Genomic DNA, 21,979 nt, shown 5'->3' on the forward strand with positions numbered 1-21,979 from the left:
TGCAGCTCTGATAATAATTTTGTATGAGAGTCTCCTAATTCACATTCTTCCCACCTATTCCTTCTATAGCACAGATAACTTATCACAGGGTAACAAGAATCTCTCCTTCTCCAGGAGCTGACATACCATACTTACCAGTTTGTACTGTGGTGTCTTAGACTGGGGAAGACCTTGGGGACAGCACAGGAGCTGGGAAGCGGCAAATTCTTTTAAGTTATGCTCCCATGCCAGCATCCTTTTCCTGCCTCTCAACATGATGAGACACTTTAAAGCTTCAGCCACTCCATCAATGAAAAGCTAAAAGGTATATCTGCTAGTGATCCATTAAAATTCTCAAAGACTGCTTTAGGGCAACAGCTTGACAATGCAACAAGGCGTTGTCACTGGGGTTTAGTGGCAAATTTAGGCTGTTGGTATGTGGCAAAGTAATGCCAGCTTAAAAACACACCAACTCGTTCCTGTTTTAATTAGCATACCACTCTTACCATAGATGGGCCGTATTTGGCAGGAACAGTTTATGTAATGTGTCCATTCACATTGTAATACATTTGCAATAAGGCACTTTTTCCAAACATAATTTCAAAATTATTAACCAGCCACAGACATTTCTGGTCTTGTAACCAGAACGAAACTGCTATGTCACACAAACTCAACTGCTGTTTGTGCCGAAATCCATAGCAAACCTAGAGACTTTACCTGTGCTTGTTAATTTTTTATCATTGGCATCCAAGTGTAAATTCTTATCCACATACTATCAACAAAAAATCTAAACCTGGAAAGGCACTATGTAATAATGCAAAATATTGGAGTGGTACTGCCGGTATTGCCCATAACTAACTTTCCTATGAAATACGTTTACTGTATGACATATATATACACACACAAATTCAGGTGCACATAAATTGATATTCAATAATATCCACTGCCATTATCTTATACTGGAAGAGGTGTCCCACTTTACTCCTAATCTTTCTAGGTCCTCCCAGTAGACTAAAAGGCAGGGAAATGATGGTTATTCTTGGTTCATCGTAACTTTATCTTGGTTCAGCTTTAACTTTGAGAAACAAACATAAGAGAAATTCTGATGTATAAATATAAACTCTGAGATGGTATTATACTGTTCTTGAAATAGGATACTTGAGAATATAAAAAATACACCTATATTCCGCTGATTACTAAAATGGGTCACATTCATACATCTGCCTTACGAATAAAGGCTGCAATATGAATAGAATCACAGAATGAATTAAACTGGAGCCTTTCTGCTCAAACATGAACACTATGGTTTCACCATGGCCCTGGAGGGATTACAAGTAGATATGTTTATACTTTATCCTCTCATATTGTGTCAAGACACTATTTTCTGTGTAAATTACCTATTTCAGTAAATCGATAAGACAGAGATGCAAATCTAATGCAATTAGATGCAGAGATGCAAATTACTAATCCCTCAGTTCTATTTGCTTACCCCAGTGGATGCTGGTTTTAATTTACAAATAAAATTCTATTCTGAATAACAAGCTGAGAATATAAAAGAGCAAAAATTGAATCATCATGCATAATCCTGGCTTTAGTTTGCCTATTTCTTCCCCAGCCCGTTCAGATTCCAGAATTTCAGGAGCATGAAAAAACATTACAAAAATAGTAATACCATGTTTCCAAACTTTCTAAAACATTTACTTTTACTAGTAGCAGCTCTATGCTTGGAGATTTTCCCCAAATCAATTTTCACAAAGAAAATCTGACCGCACCAAACTGACAGAGATTGTGTACCATTGTAAATCACAGATTCATCTCAGCTACCTCCTCAAATGACTAAACAAATGAAAACTCAGTATTTTGAAATTTATTCTCAGTAAGTATTATGAAATGCAATTATAATGTAAATCTATCAGGGATTCTGTCATCCAATGCACAAAATGGGAAAAAATGCAGAAGACTCAACAGAAAACATTAGCTATACGTTTGAAATACAATTCCTCCATAATCTTAAATTGCTTTAGCATTCATTTACAGATGTAATTAAGGTTTAACACACAGCAGACTTGTTTTCCATTCCGCTTAACTGTATTAACTTTACATTTCATATATTAATTTATTACTTTACATTTCAGAATAGTTTGTCTGCCTGACTGTCCATCCTAAGGCATGGATCTTCCTAACTTTGTTATTCTTCTAATCAGAGGAATTTATTCCTCTGCATAACTGCTATTAACCTATCTAGCATTGCAAATATCCCACCCAGTCCTGAACAAACAAGCGTTATAGTGATGACCTTGTAGTTTGTCTTAAATATTCCTTCTAGAGCTCCTTAAGCCATTGCTTTTTACATATATCCATAGCTGGTAGCTGAATGACAGTCTCAGTTTGATTCTATGGGACACTGCGATGCCTACCGCAGCCCAGAGCCCAGGTCCAGCCAGTGCCCACCCAGGCTGACCTGGGCTGTCAAGCGAGACGGCAGCAGTAGCTGTAAACCCGGCGGGTTTATATCCAGCCTCTAAACGGACATCATCCACAGTCTGCACAATCCGCTCTGCACCAGGTTTAGCCTTGCCCCTGAAGCAGACAACCCCAGCACACACGGTTCAAAGCTGTCCAGAAGCCGAGCTGCATGACGTATGGCTGTCAGTGTGTGCGCACGGAGCCTCCAGGACGGCTCCCATGCAGCTCCTTGCAGACAGACTGTTCCACATCTACTGCTCTGCAAACCTCAAGCCAGCATGTGGCAAGCAGGGATAATTTTCATACTTACTTAAAAAACATGTTAATGCTGCAAACTAATGCAAGAGGAGGCCAGGGAGACAGTTATGGAAAAAAAAAAATAAATCTCAGTCTAATGTTTATAATTAGACAGTTTTAGGCTGCCACTATATTTAATTTATTTTTGATGCATCACTAATCAGGAAGCCACAGAACACATTTTCACTAACCACCAGAATGATGTTTAAATTAGAAAAGTCCAAGCATTACTTTTTTCCTTAGAAGACTCTCTTCGTGAGTAAAGCACAGTACTTAACTTTCTTTTTAGCCCTTTAAAGATCGATCGATTTTATCCACAATAAAAAACATTTGAACAAGCATACAAGAAGTTGGAAGCAATGTAATAACAAAGAAAGGGCAGTACAGCTCCTGCTTGATCAGAACGCTTGCTTTTGTTTTATTAAAGTAACATTGGTAAAAGTTACTAGGGGAAATCAGGAGAAACATGGAAACATGGCCAGCTGATCAAGAACTCTTGTTATTCCCCCAACACATACTTGGTGCTACCAAGACTGCACCTGGAGCACTGCATCCAGTTTTTAAACCTGCTGCTACTCCAGTTGGAATGAAATGTGAAAAAATTGAGAGGATATGTTGGAGTGAAACAGATGGGCAGGGGCCTAGAGCTCATGTCCTGTGAGGAGAGGCTGAGGGAACTGAACTTGATTAGTCTAGCAAAGAGGAAGTTAAAAGGCAATCTAAAAGCTTTCTCTGCTTGAAGGAAGTTACAAAGATGATGGAGCCAAAAATCTCATTGGAATGGCAGTAGATGGCAATATAAAAGGTCAATGGTCACCAGGTTTAGCTTGGAAGGTTTAAGGCTGGACATCAGAAAAATGTTTTTCACTAGTAGGGCAATGCAGCACTAGAAAACATATTCAGAGATTATAAATCTCTGTTTGTGGATGTATACAAATACATGGCTCACCTGATGTAGCACTGGTGTTAGTCCTGCTTCAAAAAGCAAGCTGGACTGCACGACCTCCAGGAGTCAGTCCCAATCACAATTCTATGATTTTGTTAAGAACTGTCTGTCCAGTGTCAAAAATCTTATTTCATGGGTGTGAAATGTCCAGGTTATGTATGATCACCACTGCATTCCACAGCAATTACGTGAGATCTGGGGAGGGGCCTGCTCAAACTTACTATACCAGCTCCCTGCAGAAAACGGAAGGAGCACAGAAGAACGCTCCTTCAAACAAAAGCAGCCTTAAACTAAACAAAGGTATGTATCGGAGATAAGTGGACTACTTGAGTAGTTGGCAACTCAGCTGAACAGATCATTTCTCTACAAAACTAAATGTCAAGATGTGATCTGAATACTTTAACTTGGTGGCCATGGACTGTAGTGCAAGAGTGACCATCACACGGCCCCTCTAGTCTCAACCACCTTGTTGTCATTTGGGTGGCATTTTGACATGTTGGATATAATCAAAACATATAATATTTTCAAAACCATCAAAAGCATGTGCCTAAGGTAAAGTATTCAAAGACAGCAAGCATGATTGTCCTCTCCCAGGTGCTATCCTAGTTTCCAACCATTTGCAGCTCAGGGACTTCCCAAGCCCAAAGCAGCTTCTGTGTGTTTTTAATAATGGTCAGTGGATTTCCCTCCCGTGAGCTAACTACAACGTACTTTTACCACACGTGGTGTTCTGTGCTAGAATAAGGTACTAAATCAAATAAGCTGCAATCATAATCACATATTTAATTATGACTATACCTGGTCCTGTATTCACCCACCAACTCCCAGAACATGTTAAAATAGAATTCAGGCTTACTCATGCACAGGAATTTATCATTCCAAGCCTACCTCATGCACATTGCTTTATCTTTGGGTCAGACATTATAAGAGGAGCAAGTTTACCTAAAGAAAATAAGAAATTTTCATAAGTGCCACCCAGCAGAACTACCACTGCAGAAATTTATTACCTAGCAGTTCAAAGGGAAAAGCAGGTTTTTGAGTTAGGATGTCAGCATGAGGAAAGGCATCTTACTCCTCTGCAAAACACATGCAAAGCATACAGAAGGAACAGAGGCGAGAGAACTTTTGCCATTCATTGGCCCTGCTTCCTTCTTTCCGATACCAACTTAAATAGACTTTTTCTGTTCTCCTATGTATTACTTCATTTCTACATGTTTTTTTTTCCACACCAAAACAGCTAATAGAACAATTCTTCACCTTGCCTCCCTGCCTCAACTTTGTGTTTTGCACCCATCACCATCAACTAGTTAGCAGAGTTTTGTCATCTCAGAGTATTTTTTGTCTACATGCAGTAACTACTGACACGACTTCTAGAAAAACCTCCAGCATCAGGGATCTGACCTCTTACTGGGGAACGGTGTAAGGCTGCTGACACTGCATCATAGTGGGGATGCAGCACTGACTTACACTTAATAACTCCAAATCCATTGACTCCAAGTAGTGAGATAGGATCAGTGTGGTTTTGCTGTGTAGTCACCTCCAGACCTATGTCTCAGCAACTGTACCAACAAGCAAATGGATCCAGCGCCCACCCCCCTACCCCACCCCCCCGAAAAAAACCTAGCACCTCCTTTCCCTTGTTTTGAATGAACTCCAGCTTTCAGCAAATTTACAGTTTCTGTTTTTCCAGATTCTATTTCTGCACAAATTCATCATAATCCAGTCAAAATCGATTCCTTTATACCAGAGTGTAGCCACAATTCCCAAACTTTTGCATAGGAGAAGCTGGAACTCCCCTCTTAACCATTCCCTATCTTCTGGTGTAAAGCTCTATCTACAGTTCACGATGCACCATGAAATAATCAAGTGTATAGAATTTCTTTCAGCGATCACATAGGAACAGTATCAAAGCTGCAGTATATACTGTGTTATTAAATATACATGCAAACAGAAGAAACATCTTTAAAAGGGTAATACTGACAGTATCTGTGATTTTCTCTTTAAAATGTGCAGGCTTCGATACAATGATAAATATAGGTCGATTAACCTTGCTCCAGATTTATATGTATAACCAATTAACAAAATTAACCTTTCAAAAAATAAGTCATTGGCATTATTCTTTGAATAATCCTTGTTTAGTTTCCATGACAGTATACATTTTAATGAAAAAGTCATTATAATGTAGCATAAGGCATAATTAATTCTGGAAGATTTTTCGGAGTAAATAGCTAATACAGATGCTGAATTCCATTTTTCTACTGCCTTTATTAATCTTTCATAAACCAGCATTTCCACTATAATGGCTTGTAAAAGCTCCACAGAAGTTTTAGAAATGCATTACCTGTCATCAGTGGTGTTAATCTAGCTAGGATGCCATCATTTGTATGATGGGACTTTAACATTACAGTCTTGGAAACAACAGTTACAGCTTTGTTTTATGCTTTGAAAAGGTGCATCTATATATGAGATGGAACATTAAACAATAATTATTTTTTTCCATAGAAAATTGTTTAAACTCTTAAGCTAACAATATTGAGAATTTGTTTATTTAGGAAAAACTGCTTAGTCAATGCCTAAGTTCAAATCTTAGTGTATATAATCAAATTGTAAGATGAATTAATCTTTACACTGACAGACAGCCAATTTTCACCGAAACTATGCCTTACAGATATGGTACAGCGAACTTTTACCCTAGGATTAGAATTGCTGTGCAAGCATCTAATTCAGCTTCAAAAACTCCAAACACCTCCACTAAGAAGTGTTTCTAGGGTATTTGCTGAGCTTATGCAAGACTCATTTAAATTCAAAGAGAAACACTAGAAAGATGAAATGAATCCCAGGTGCTCTTACACTCCAGAAATAGATGCTTTAAGACATGAACAAAGAGAATTAGTTTTAGCAAACATACAGGAATCCTCTCTTCCCCTGGATTCCTCTTACTTAAGTGTATGTTTTTATACATATATATATAGTACTATGGTATTTCTTCACCTCCTGATTATATATAACATTAGATTTCAAAGTTTTAAACAAACTTGTGAAAGGGAGTTTGTTACAAAATCTGCTTCTTGGAGATACTGCTAGCTTCCAAATACACAGCATGCTAAAACACCCCAGGCATCTAAAACTTTTCTGTCTTCTGAGGGAATATAAAATAGTTAAAAGCACAAGCTCTTCCCCCTTCTTTAATTTTAACTGATGGGGAAAATGTTCCAAGCCACATTGGAATGATAACTACTAAGTGCCCAAGAAACTGGGTGCCTACAACTGTCCTCACCGAGTTAATACTATTTATGAAGTGACTACAACTACTCAGCTACATAGCATGAATCTTGAAAATAGCTTCTGAAAAACTTTTAGCACTTCATGAGTATTCAGGAAAAAAACCCACAGATGTCATTAGTCACTTATGTAAAAGGAGAATGGGATCTCTATTACTTGTCATTGAGCTGTGTTCCATGACTTCTTCTAATGGTACTTCTTCACTAGGCTAAAGTAATTTCTTTCTCCACTGCCAACTTAAATGTCAAAATTTTTGAAATATTGTTTGTTGGTTATGACCAGGCAAGGATATTTCCTCATGTGGGTCACTGCAAATACAACTGTTCTTTGAAAGAAGATTCACCACTTTTCCAGGTAATTTCTGTAACATCTTCTCCCCTACCCTGCATACTGCCACCGTCAAAAAGAACCTTCTCCGACAGGTAGGTGCCCTAAAATGGAGTTTCTGCCACTGACAAGGACAAAATCTTTTTAAAAGGCCTTACTGTGTCTCAGGCTATCTGCTTTAAAGGACTGAGGCAGTAATACGGATGCAACGACATTCTATATCTCAGTAAGGAGAGCGCAAGAGATTGCTCAAAATTCATTGTTCCAAAAACCAAAAGAGAAAAGAAAGATCTGCAAGAACAGAAAATAACATGGAACTTTGCTTTCAGACTGTCCAAGGCTGAAAGGAAGGCTAGGTACTACAGCTAAAATATATACTATATAAAAATAAATAAGCAGGTAAAAATAATATTATAACAAACCAAAGAAACAAAGAATGTCACAAGTTATGGTAATAAAGTACCAGTGTACTTCCAGTAAAGAAACTGAACTGCAAATCTGTATTTTGCCAGCCACAGATGAGTGCATAGGGGAAGGTAACAGGCTCTAGCTTAACACAGCAAAATGATGGGTCACTGTGGGAAGGATTTAAAAACGGATGGATATACAAATAAATGAAAAATTTGTCCCATTTTACATGAAAACTTTGTGAGACAAAGCACACAGTGCTTCTTACAATGCCCTCGTTAGGACCTGCCAAAGGACTCGATAAAGAGTTTGCTCAAAAGGTAAGCTGAAATGGAAATGATAACTTCAGTAAGCATTTGTTTCTCATAAGGAGGAAAAGCACCTTAATACTATCTTTTTATTTACTAGAAGGAAACTACGTTGACCTAAGTAATCTTTTTAAAAATTACCTATCAATTATGATATATGGGAAAGTAGAATTCTGTGAAATGCTAAAAATGACAAATGAAAAAAATCACCGGCCTTTCGTTTTCTATGAAATGTCCTTTGAGGACCCCCCAGTGGAGCTGTGGGGAGGGCAGAGCTGTGCCACCGCCGGTTCACCAGCGCAGCCGCAGTCGGTAGCTGCTGGGGAGGCTGGCTTAGGGTGCAGGATTACAATGGCATCACATCACACTGCACAAACATGTCACTGCAAATCTATATTAATGCTACTACCACATGACCCAAATAGCTGTATTTCGGCAGCATTCTAATTTACTACAGCACGAGCATCTCAAAGTCAGAAAAACAGTCTTAGAAGGGCTACTGAGGAAGAAAAAACTATAGTGTTTTGGAAATATACAGTACTTTGCAGTCCCCAAGTAATACTTTACTTGGATAGTGTCTGCTGTGCATCTGCTATGTATCTTACAGTCTCCATTTTTAGCTGTCATGTGTTTCCTCAAAGGTTTTCTTTTACAGAAGTGTACACTCAGAAAAAACGCACAGCTATAACAATCATGTCACTGGTCCTACTGTTTACCATTATCTTCAAGGTTTTAGGGTTGATTTACATTGCGTTCCTCCCTATTTGACTTTAATTGTCTGCTTCAAGTTGTCAGGACATAACTATATCTTCGATTTGCATTGCATTAGGGGATCTTTTCCTTTCTCTATTGATCTTGTCTTATGGAGTAATTTAACTCAATTCTAATTTTCTTTTGCATGCGGGGTGCTCTCTATCCAAGGAAGTGAGTTATGTGTATTCAAGTGGTGCATCTTATGAATCTTGTTAAGCTTTACCGCCTTATAGCCCGCACTGATGGAATATTTAATCACAGAAATGAGTTGGCAGATATGATGTACAATACGGTTAAGCCTTGCGGCATGTGTCTTCACCAGCAATTGAGAAACGGGTGAATTTGCCATTCATCAGTGCCATCCTGACAGCTTTGTATAACCTTCTGTTTTTTCATTTATTTATGAAGATTAAAGGTACTTTAAATCAACAATTCCTCTGCACATGTATCATCTTTATTTCAGAACTGGCCAAATTTTTCATCATTTATTAGAAGCTAAAGGAACTTCTTGCACTGACTGAAAGAGTTGGTACAATCTTAACATGGCAGTGTTGGTGACAATAATTAAACCAAGTAACTACAACTCTGACTGTCTTAAGAATCAGATTTATAATTTTATAATATTCAAAAATGCAGTTGCTTCTTCTCCAAATAAGGTGGCAGAGGGGAACCCAAAAGGAAAAATATGTTGCAGTACTCTATTATGGCATGCAAGAACTACATTGCTCTTTTACTGTTTCATTTTCTAACGGCTTTAAGAGACCTGTACAGAGCTCGCTCTCTTTTTTTTTATTTTTTATTTAAATTGCTTAAAAGGAAGTTTAAATGTCTGAGAAAAAAAATTATCTTTCAGTCAGTATAGTAAATATGCATTTGATATAAATTCTGAAAAAAACCCCAAAAATAGAACTGCCTGCAAGTATAAACAGAAAAACATCTGAAATATGTGAAGTATCTTGATAGAACTTTCTGCATAGGTGTGGTGGAGTGCATGTCATAAGTCATAAAATTAAATTAATACTCTTCTAATGGTAATTAAAGATTCTCATTAAGAAGGGCAAACACCTCCCTTGTGTTGGCAATAAAAATGCACTTGGGACTTTAGGAGGTTATACAAAAAAATCAATAACCTGCCATTTTATAATTAAAAGACAAAATAAATGTTAGGGAAAAGTCCAGTAAATTAGGAAAATTACCTTCAGGAGAGATTGAAAATATTGATTTTAATTTACAAACTATGTGAACTCTTCATGCCCTACTTCATGAGACAATTATAAGTCAGATTGTTAATTCTGCATACGTATTAGAAAATTGATTACTGTACTATGGGAATATTATTATATTTGTCATTAACACAAAGTCATTTATATAAAATGACTAATAACTGACTTTCTAATTTATGCAGGTTCAGGGTTGGTTCACTAACTACTTAAACAAGATCAATGTTAAATTCCTGTTTTCAATGTAGGCATACATCAAAGAAGGAAATAAATTCTCCCTACACTAAATATTGCAATTCCATGAATGACAAGTTAGTATTTTTACTATACTGTGCCACTTTTACCCTAATTGGAACATTTTCATCTATCTTAGAAGATGGCACTGGATATATTATAGGTAGTTTTTAAAAAATAAATATCTGCTTGTAGCAGTAGTCCTATTTAACAATTTTTATCTCTTGAAGTCCCTTGAACTGACAAAAGATTTGCAGCTTTGTTTAGTGGCGGCATGGAGATTCCCCAGCTTATGTGGGCAACCCTTCCCGTGCTCAACCACCATCTGTGAGAACTGCTGCCCTAATACCTGTTCTTTACTTGCTGCAAAGAATGTATTCTGCATTTACCTTTTTATTCTCAATTACTATGTGTGTGACCATGGATAAATATTATTGGTTTTTAAAATATAATTAGGTATTTGTATCCAGTGCATACACACAGAGACTACTGAAAAAATGATCCAAATGGAAAACTGAAAAACGCTCAGAGTTTCCCATGGAAGTCATGGCAGATTCATACGTGATTTTGGAACCTAAGAAAGGAAGGTAACTTTATTACCCATTAGAAATATTTGGGTTCAGAGGCATTATTTCTGTCTTAGATGTAAATTATTAGCTTTCAAAAACTGGCTGTTTTGGACTTGCCAGTGATGTTTATGGGCAGGATTCCAATTCCTCAGAAATCAATTGGGTTTTGGAGTACAACCACGTTTGTTTTTAATAGTGTTGCTAAAGCACATTTGGAAACTTGCTAGCCATGACTGACTTCCAGCAGAAAGACTGTATCTCATTAATTCCAAATTGTAACCAGGATCAGAATTCAGTCTTAGCAAAGACTCAAGTGATAGAATACAGTTATAAAAATACAAAAGTTTTAAGAAATGGAATAGCTAAATAAAAAATCTAAAGAAAAATGTAAAAAAAAATATGAACACAGATATTCTATACTTATGTGTGTCTATGTACACATATATACAAAAAGTATTTATCTATAGATAGATTCTTTTGTTATAGATAGGTTATTTCTCACTAGGCTTAAATACTTCCTGGAGGAAAATGACTGTACTGAAATATAAAATAAAACAAGAAATAAAATATAAATAAAATCTCATGTAAGACTGGGATATTGCAGTACATTTCATGTTATGCTATCTACTTTCCAATAAAAAGGTATTTCATATCTTCTACATAAACTTCAGTATGCCCAGGTGACTTAAAATCTTGCATCACAAACTTAAATGACTTACAGTTAACATGAATCAAAACAAGAAACAAAATGTCACACCAAACACATAATCTGTACTTTTGCACATTTTAAAGAATACTAAAATAAAATATGGCATGGACAACTATGGAGTAATCCTTACCTGCATAGAATTCTGGACTATAAACTGCACCAACAACTGGATTTAATTTCCAGCCTGCAGCAAACATAAAGACATAACAAAGTTAATATTACAATTGTTGATGATAATAATAATAATGATTTTTAAATTTTCTTTTATAAAGTTATACAGATAAAATGGCTTCTAAAGAGGTTATTTTAATAGAACGTTTATAGGCATGTTAGATTTCTGATCTTTAATATCAGGCTCTGAAGTACAGAAGTAAGTAATGACACAAGGTATCCTCTGGACACGTAGTACTGGTGTGAATTATCAGGTGAATTACCTTGGCTGCAATGCAGAGCTGCCATGGACTTATTCCCTTAAGTTAGGGAACTAAGTCAGAACTAGTTCAGGCATCCCTGTATCATGCAGTACCAGACTAGATCAGTCCTTTCTCCTTGCTTTAACTCCCTGGTTACAAGCCAGAGAGGCCAGAACAGTTCATATTCTGGACAGAAACGTTCCTGATAAATTTGTGTTAGTGTAGGTTACAAGGCAATCAAATAATCTGGGCATTTTCATTCTAGTCTGGGAAAAACAAAAGCCTAGACACTGTGTGGAAATGTCTCTTGTGACACAAGATATTTGCACACTGTGGGATCCCAGGCAAATGCTGGAGACTTTTTTCGCTTTGCATTTGTACATGTAGCTGTCTGCACTGAAGCAGGACAGTGACGGGCACGCTCCCACACGCCGGCAGGCCTGCGCTTGCAGCCGGTAAATGCTGTTAGCCTGTTGCTGTAAAGTAGCTGCCCTGTATGAAAATGCTGTGGTCACACTCTGCAAAGCTCTGAAGTGGTACGAATGCAGCCACTGCCTCCCTCTCAGATGATCACTGTCCTCCCACAGCTGGCATAAAACCAAAGCACAGAAGCAACAGATCTTCCGTATTGTGTGTTCTGGCCAAAATCCACCTAACTGTGTCCTTGCACCCGACGTGGCATTTCCAGGTGTGCCCGGAGCACGCAGGCTTGCTGCAAGAGCAAAGCCTGTTCAAAGCATGTCATGCTACAGATGACAGTGCTAGAAGCAATTGAAGGGGAAGGGGTAAGAGAACAGCAGGAGAACACACTGGTGAACTCATTTGCCTTCTCAGCTGCGGTAAAGTGCCAATTACTGTGTTTTGCTCAACCATGGGTAGACCCACTCCCAGTTACCTCCAAACTCCACAGAACGCCCACACACACACACACTTTTTTTTTTTTTTTAAGTGTTTGAACAATTATTTTAACTACTAGGAGTGATAAAATAGGGGTTTTCGAAAAGCACACTGGAATCAGGGGACTGGGAAGCCCCATTTGTACATGGGAACAAAGGAAAAATACCTGAGCAAAAGCATCTTGTAAACTCAAGAGCTATGGTACTTAAAATAGATCCTATATGCTGCTGGAAACAAAATACAATCAGGGACAACAAGGCTTTTCAAAATCAGAAGAGCCAAGATCAGAAGAATTTAAATGCAAACTATATTGAGGCTTGTTTCTGCCTTGGCCATATCACGTAATGCAAAAGAACAGCAGAAGATCATGAAACCATAATGCATGATCAAACTGAAAAAGTGTATCCCAAAATCTCAATAAACACACCAAAGAAAACTATTCCTACCTTTTTTTACTCTTAGTAAAATTTTACGTGACAGAAAATCATCCAAATTTTGAGACTTTCAGTAAAAAAAAAATCTAACTTTTTATTGTTTGGGAAATATTTAATATTTCAAATTCATTATCTCCTCGAAAGACCACCGATCAACACCATTCAAAATGAAAGCTGGGCTGAATTTCAGACCCGTCAGCTTTTGCTGTCAAAGAAGCTGACAGACAGCTCTCAGGTCTAAGTTACACTAACAGTGCCACAATTTTCCAAGAGAAAGAAAAAATCTTGGAAGACGCAGGCTGCTCTTCACAGCTGAAGGCCACTCTCGTACATCAGTTCCTTACCTCTCTCCCAGTGACGGCTGCCTCACCTAACTTTGTAAAGCTTATACAGGAAATTTCGTTCATTGTGAAAATAACAGTAATTAAATTTAACTTTCTCTTTGCCAGCTAGCAATGTGCTGGCCCGTAGCTGTGGGTTAATCAAGTGTGATACTAGTTGATGTATCCGAACAAGCAGCTGCCAGGTAACCCTATTTCGGCAGCTGGAGGAGGCAAAATCCCTGCAGTGGGTGTAAATTTGTGCATTTTTCTTACTGTCACAATACCACGCCCCTCCTCAAGTTTAAACTATAAAAGCTCAAACCTTAAAAACCAAACAAGGAAACCGAGACCCCCTTCACCTTCCCCAAACCCCACCCTGTATGTACAGTCATCCAAAGAAATGCATGCTAAGCACGCTAAAGGGAAGAAAATAATCCCACTGCACAGTGTAACAAGCTTTGGTAGGAAGTGGGGCACAGCGGTGCAGAGAGGATTATTTTCATTTCACAGGCCAGACAGGCACCCATGGCCGGAGGAACGCTTTGGCAGGAGAGGAGCCCTGCGACACCATTTGCTTTCTCCTGTTTGCACACAGAGGGGGGAGGGAAGGGGTGCAGGAGGGAATTTAACTGTGGTAATAGTCACTAGCTGTGATTTTGCATCTAAGTTTAGATCATCAGAAGCCTCAAATTCAAGGCACCGCAAGTATAAACTTTAAAACATATTTTTCCCTCTACTGATCTCTGTTTCATGTTCCTCACTCATTGCTACGGTTCTCTGAATCTACTTGCTCATAATTCTTTATTCCATGTAACACCTGGATGAACGCCCTGAACTGCAATATGGGCATCAGAAGAAAGTATAAGTGTGAACGGGATAGGTTGGAACATCTAAAAATACCTCTGAAATATTTTTGCGAACAAGTAGAACTCCTGATACTGAATTTATTTGCAAAGAAAAGGCAGTTCTACCTCCAAAGCACATGAGGTGAGCCATCAAAATCATCCTGTCTGATAACAAACTTGCATAAAAAAGCTCTCCTAGCAACTGAGCATTTATTAACTGTTCATTTTGGGAATTGTTGACAGTCACAGGAAAGCGTACTTATTTCAAACACCACCTAGGACACAAAAGCAAGCCACTTATTTGAATGAAGCTGCATATATTTAAAGAAACAGTAGGTTTTTGTGCTTTAAAACCTACTGCCTTTTGCAATCATATTTACAACATGAGCCCTGTTATCAAACAACCACCAGTATTCAGGAATGAAAGACAAAACAGAGCATATCTTATCTTTAAATTACAATAACTATTGGTGCCTGATGTTTTTACATAATACTATGCCCCAGCTACGGTTTGAATACCTGCCAATAACATGTCAGTCACCACATACTCTGAGAAATAAAGAGACATTAAAAAAAAAGTGGCTTTGAAGAGATAGGCACGCGCAAGCAAAATGTTTCTGGTTATCCATGTCAGAAGCATCTTGCAAATGTTAATATGGTTACAGAACATAGAAAAACTAGCCTTATGTCCTATTTAAAAGATTAGACCTTTACTTCAGAGAACAATAATCTTTAATAATCAGCTATAGCACTGGTTAATTCCTGACAAAATGATAAAGAACTAGAATCATACAATGTCAGGATGACTGATAATACAAGCACTGATTAAACTAAATGAAGCACCTTGCATGTCTACACTTCATTCCTTGTCGCTTGTAATGATTATGCAAGAAGAACACTGTTCTCCTTGTGTGTTTGCTTTAGTGGACCTCAGGCATTAAAAAAACCAAAACAAAACCCCACAGCACCAAACCAAAAAACCACAACTTGTATGAACTACAACCAGAGTTTGTCTTGGTTGATACCCTCAAAAAGTGTGTAAAAGAACATCCTACATGCAACACCTTGGATGTCTGGATTTACAAACATAAATATTATTTGTTCTGCACTGAACAAGGTATTTCGCACTTTTGGTGAGATTTAGTCCAGAAAGACAAAACAGTGTAAGTGGGAACAACTTAACAGCAGCCTTTCATCTTCCTTGGTTTGGATATTAATAAATGGTAATGTATGGCCTGCGTAATCCTGCAGCGCAGGACACAGAGGTTAACCTCCTCTAAAATCAGACCCCTAAAAATTTCACATCTCTGTTTCAAGCATTCCCTTCCTTCAGCACTGGATGTGTTGATATGCAATGTGTTATTTGCTAATTAACAGTTTGGAAGCCTTGGGATAATATGAATTAAAAATATACATCAAAATTTACAATAAAACTATTTTTAGCCTTTTGTCATTACAATAGAGCAGACAATGTTCATAGTATCACATGCGTATAGTTAATTTAGCTCCTTTTTGCAAAAAAATCTTGTTATGTGATCCAGTCAAGCTTCATGTCTCTTTCGCTAGATTCAGCGAGATGTTTTAAAGCCAGTAAAAAGGGAGATTTTCCCATCTGGATCATTTGCCAAGTTCCACATCCACATACAAAACAAAGGAAGAAAACAATTTCTGAGAAAGCATGAGGAATTTCAGACTCTTCTCCAGATCATTCTAACTAGTTCAATTATCACATGTCAAAAAAAAAAAACACATTACTATATTTTATTTTTACTGTGGTAGGAAAAAATTATGACTCTTTCATTAAAAAATAAAGCCACTGTTTGCCTAGGGTTTTAGTAAAACCTCCTTAATGATACCTCAGATACAGAAAATAAGATCCATTATTTCATTTCAACATGGAAGAACCTAAGCTACCTGTGGAAACATTTACTGATGTACATGTAGATTTCACCTGCTTTCTACTGGATGGCAAAACCTCAATTAAATCGAAAAGGAAACAATTATAACTACGCAGTCTAGTAAAACTAGAAAATGTAATTGCAAACTTCAATTGATCTATTATTGTTTGACATTGTTGAGTTTGGAACTTGTCAGAATTTTCTGAACTAGCGAATGCAAAGAACTCCAAGGAAACTACTGCCAAAGGAAACATTTTTACATACTTTATAACAATTTAGATTGGTATTAGAAGGGATTTTTTTAGAAAGCTTGGAATTTAGATTTTTCCAGGAAAAAAACCCAAAACAACCTGGAAGCAGCACCCCTTACAGCTTGCCCTTTACTTCTAAGAATGTGTGGAAAGAAGAAACAGAAAATTATCTTTGACTAGATGTGTGTCTTGGTACCAAAAAGTATCTCATGCCTGACAGAGACATTATTCTTGCTGGTCTCCCTACCTCCATCATCCAAGCAAAACTGAATCCTCCGATTAGTTCATTCATTGCAACATTAACACTGCACAAAGCTAAAAGAGAATAATGCTCCCCTGTCAGGTATATTTTCCTGTACAAAGGCCACTGTGGTTAATCACACAGATTCCAATCAGGCAATATGACGCATGCTATGCCCACACGGCTGTGAATTAGCTGAACTCTACGCAGCCGGAATTTACGCCCAGCCATATGATGTTTTAGGTCGCTGGACAGCACCTGAGCCCAAGGAGACGCGTCCATGACACTCCGTGAGAAGATGAGCCCACCCGTTCCGCAGAAGCGTAAGGCTTCACATGCACCAACATTAAAACAACGCACCCAGATCTCATGCACTTACCATTCGTGTAAGGGTTGACGGTCTTTTTATTTGTCATTACACGTGCTGTTGCATTATTTACCTAAGCACATAGAACACCAGATTAGAAAGGGTTACAGAGAGAGTCCATGTTACTATTAAATGCATGCATTATTACTGCTATTAGTCATGTAAAAATAAAATGCAATTTAATTTATAGAAGGCAACAGGAGCATAACAAAATCATACTATTTATAATTACATTTACTTTCATAACCATTTTAACTTACAAATCATTTCAATAAAGCAACATCATATCATTTAAACTTTAATAAAAAGACATTAAAAGCAAATTAAAAGGTACTGCATAATTTAAGACTTAAGAGCATGCTTGTATTCCATGATAACACTGATACAATAAATACTCAAAACAGAAAAAAAGATCATATGAAGGAACATGCAGTGGAGTAGAAAGGAAAGAGACAAGGTACAAGGAAACAAAGAAAATGTCAAAAAAAGGGACAAACGAATTTTAGCAGTGTGCAACATAACCCTTTAGAAGAGAAGTACCATTGGAAAAGCAACATCTAGCATTCAACACTTGGAACAAGAGCCTTTTTCATTGCAAGAATTAACAAAATCATTCAAGCTTTAAAATCACAGCTAACAAAAGGATAAAAAGAGGGTGCATTATTTAACACAATATGGAGTTAACAATCTGAGTAAGATGTGCACGAAGTCATATCCTCAATCCAATCAGTGCCTCCCAGGCTTGCTTAAAACGTACACTCAATTACAGGCGTACCAATATAGAAAAAAATGTAGCATCAAGAAAACTTAATACAACAAGTCAAAAAAATTCACGTGGTATATCAGCGCTAAATACGTGAAACGGCAGATGGACTTCTCCACTTACCATTCAGCACCATCGCCAGCATGGGTATGTATACAGTTACCATGGTTACTGAGAGTTTGGTGAGGGCCCTAAGCGCTACCGTCGAAGGGGGAAAATGAAAAGGCAAAATATGCAACATCTTACTCAAAAGACGACAGCATTTTCAATTGGTATTTTTTTATTCTAACAAATACGACTGAGGCAGTATTGAAGGGGATCCAGTGGTATTAAAACACATTTTTGTTGTTTTTTTAATAGGTATGAATGGCTCAGGCCATCGAGCCAAAGTAGCCTGATAGTTTCGTTAAAAATTAAATGCTAAAATTGCTCGGTCTCTAGTCTGGCTTTTTGTTTGTTTGTTTGTTTTCTTGTACATCTTTTGGATGCTTCTTTCCCAATTTTAATTTTTTGAAAGCCACTGTGGATCCCACATCAACCCTGCAGAAAAAAAAAAAAAAAAAAAAAAAAAAAGAAGAAAAAAAAAAACCAAACGAAAAAAACAAAAAAACCAACCTTTTGTTTGTTTTTGTTTTGTCTGTCACACTTTTTCTTTTTTTGTTGTTCTCAATTTTTTTTTTCTTTTTTTTGTTGGCTGGTTTTTGGAATCTACTGCACCCATTGATTTACAAAACATCCAAAATAACTTCAAAATATTAAAGCTTTCATTTTTTTTTTAATTCTGTCATCCACCTTTCAGCAATCATGATAATAATAATAATAATTACAAAAGAAATAATAATAAAAAACCCAAGTAAGGCCAGATTCTCTCTCTTTATATATAAATATATATATAAACAATGGGAAGGGGAAAGGGGAGCACACAGAAGACACCAATGATGCATCTGAAACAACAAATGAGAGTGAAGCAGACATTTATAAAAAAGATGAAAAGGAAAATATTTTGAACATGCACCTCGATTTTACGGCCCTCTACCACGGTGCCGTGTAATTTCTCCCTCGCCCTGTCCGCATCAGCACTATTTTCGAAAGTTACGAAACCAAATCCCTGCATGCAGGAGGGAGAAGGGGGGAAAACAACATGCACATTATTATTTCAGTCAATGACCACTTGTTTGCTTATGTTCTCTGTCTTTAATTTAATATTTTCTTGTCCTTGCTTCATTTCTGTAACATGCAAATTAGAAAAATTATAATTGTATTGAGATGTGCAATAAATAAGCGACAAATGTGAACAAATTTTTCCTGTCATCAGTTAGATAATACCCTCTGAGAAATTCAAAGAATGATACCAAAAATACCTTTCTACATGTCACTACAGAGGAAAATAAATCTAACAATAAGAAAATGAAATTAAAATAAATTACAGTGTCTTCACATAGAAATAAATGAACTAATGAGAAAAGAAAATGAACCACATTTTAATGACATGCAGATATCTCAACAAAATAAAAAACATGTGCACAAAATTCAACACTGAATGTCAATATACTCTAAAACATTGCCTACTTAATCATGCTGTTGTGATCATAAGAAACATTGTTCCCATGCAACACTAGGGTAACTTAAACTTTTGTCAAACTATACAGCCTTTACTTATTTTTTTATAAAATAAAAAAAGAAAAGAAAACCACCAACAAAACAAAAGTACTTTTAGAACAAAGTATAAACTTTCTTGTATTAACAGATCAAAGAAAATCACATGATGTGAATAGAAAAAGAAACTCTGATAAAGGAATAAAAATGCAAAAGTTTTGAATAAGGTTAAGTGGTTCATTTACTCTTTATGTATATTACTTCCCACATACAGAACATGCAAGTGGTAAAACTCCCAAATCCCATGTTAGCGGGACAGGAGAATACTCGACAAGTCTGAAATTCTGCTTCTGACAAATGCTTTGCTTTATAATATTAGGCTAAACAAACATTTCCAATCCTACTAAAATACTTTTTCTTGTGCTAAGTTAACTGATGTTTACAATGGCAAATATTTTTGAAAAAATCAGACATTGAAAACCACTTTAGAAACATACACCAACCCTTTGAATTAATTCTTACATGAGCACTACAATGCCTTTGCATGCTTTCCCAAAGTTATCTGAACAAATAAGCGTCTACATCCTTGGTGTTTCATAACAAGAAACATTTGCAGATTATATATGGCCACATTATAAATGGGCATTGCTGCACACGTTGCACGTCCTACTACAACCTCTTTCTTTACTGTTACTTTAGCTTGAACTAAAAGTTAAAGCTTTCCTCTGTTATGTTCTCAGCCATAAGCCACGCACCATGTCTCCTCATTCTCCAGTCCATTCCCTAAGTTTTCTGGCCAGAATTCACACACTTACTCTCTGCAGTTCTACCTATTATGTACATACTGACTGACTTAAAAAAAAAAAAAAAAAAGAAAAAAAAGAAAATATATTTATACATTCATTATATTATACAGAGGAGACCAAATATGAAGCTAAAGCAAAACTGACATCAAGCACTGAGAAAAACAATGGATATGAACTACAAACCTAATTAATCGCCAATCAATAAAAAAAGTTAAGAGACTACCAGGATCATTATACGGGTTATTTGGGTTATTTTACCTACTTATTGAACACATTTATTTATGCCAGTTTACACCACAGAAGGTGCCATTTATACCCAGCAGCAGTTCATGCTCCATTCTCTTCAGCTTGAACACACGGGCTGTTGGTCCTTCCCCCCCGTTTAAAGCCAAGCTGCAGAGGAGCCCAGAAGTGCTCTGTCAGCAGTTCCACGTCTAGCTGAAGCCATTCTCCTGATTCCACACATTTCCTCCACTCCACCCTCCCCACTTCCAGCTGAAAGCCACGACCTTGCCTGTCACAAAACACTGAGGATGTAACACACTTTTCCCCAAAGCACCGGAAGTGTTGAGAGAAAGTAAACCCCCCTCCTTAGCACTAATCCCTCTGTTTTAGATGCCTGCATAGGTTTTTCGTATACCTAAACCCACCCTCAACTTTAAACTTTTATTTCTTCAACTGCTTCCTCCCATCTTCTAAAACCTCTGTAAAATAAAAGCTCATAATTTAAGATGCTTTTAAGTAAATTTCACAGTGGAAAACATCCCTGAACCCATCGATCCAAAGAGCCTAGCTCCATGCTATAGCACAAATCCCCCAGTTCTGCTTGTTCTCCCCCCTCCTCCTTGCTGAATGTCTGTCCCTCTGAATTCCGGACATTTGGTGGGAGTTGTTTAGTCAAAAGTTTGAATCAGTCTTCTTAGCTCTCAGCACTACCAGTTACTTTTTTTCAAACGACTAAAGGAAAAGATAAAAACCTAATTATATTAAAAAATTAGGAAAAGATATAAAGTGGAGCCACAAGCCAAGATAAGACAGAAACTTCAAAGATTCTGAAAAGAATACTCATTGTAATTTTTTCATTTCTTATGTTGTACTTATTCTCATAATTAACACTATTCCAATTAAGTTCTTATTATTTATGCAAATTTTTAATTTTACCTAGCTGACACAGAAACTCAATCACAGAACACAGATTCATCACACGTTCAAATATCTACACAAACACATTAACATTAATTTTATACGCAGCTGATTCAACAGCTACTTTAGCTTAGCGTGCTATGTATTGTATTAACTAGTAATGCAGATTTCTGCATTTTAGTTTTAAAGTCTGTCAAATGATTTAACAATAGCCAAGTTAGTACGTGAGCAGCTCTTATTTGAAGAAATATATATTAATATATATTATATATACTAACACCTATGCACACAAACAGATTTGTGAAAGTATATAGGTACTATATAGCTGTATAGCACATTCATTTACACCTGGGAAAAAACGGTACTTGTTGATGTTCCTGTATCTTTGCAGCCTTGCAGCTGCGTCCGAGACAAAAGCCACCTGCGGCTCCATGGAGAGCTTCAGTGTTAAAACTGCAGAGTAGCGTTAGAACAGGCACAGTAACAGAAGCTCTATTCTAAATC

The 21,979-nt window shown here is 37.0% G+C and overlaps 1 protein-coding gene across 25 annotated transcripts in view; it reads right to left on the minus strand.

Moving 5' to 3' along the window:
- The window catches only part of RBFOX1 (RNA binding fox-1 homolog 1), a 916,301-nt gene that overhangs the window by 73,841 nt on the left and 820,481 nt on the right, over positions 1 to 21,979 (minus strand). For all 25 annotated transcript variants that reach the window (XM_040592408.1, XM_040592428.1, XM_040592416.1 and 22 more), the window contains 3 exons: positions 18,946 to 19,038; positions 17,180 to 17,240; positions 11,629 to 11,682 (listed from right to left, as the gene is read on the minus strand). In XM_040592408.1, the coding sequence (XP_040448342.1) occupies positions 11,629 to 11,682; positions 17,180 to 17,240; positions 18,946 to 19,038 (208 nt within the window). The remainder of the gene's footprint in view (positions 1 to 11,628; positions 11,683 to 17,179; positions 17,241 to 18,945; positions 19,039 to 21,979) is intronic.

The sequence above is a fragment of the Falco naumanni genome, chromosome 4, assembly GCF_017639655.2.
Source record: "Falco naumanni isolate bFalNau1 chromosome 4, bFalNau1.pat, whole genome shotgun sequence".
NCBI lineage: Eukaryota > Metazoa > Chordata > Aves > Falconiformes > Falconidae > Falco > Falco naumanni.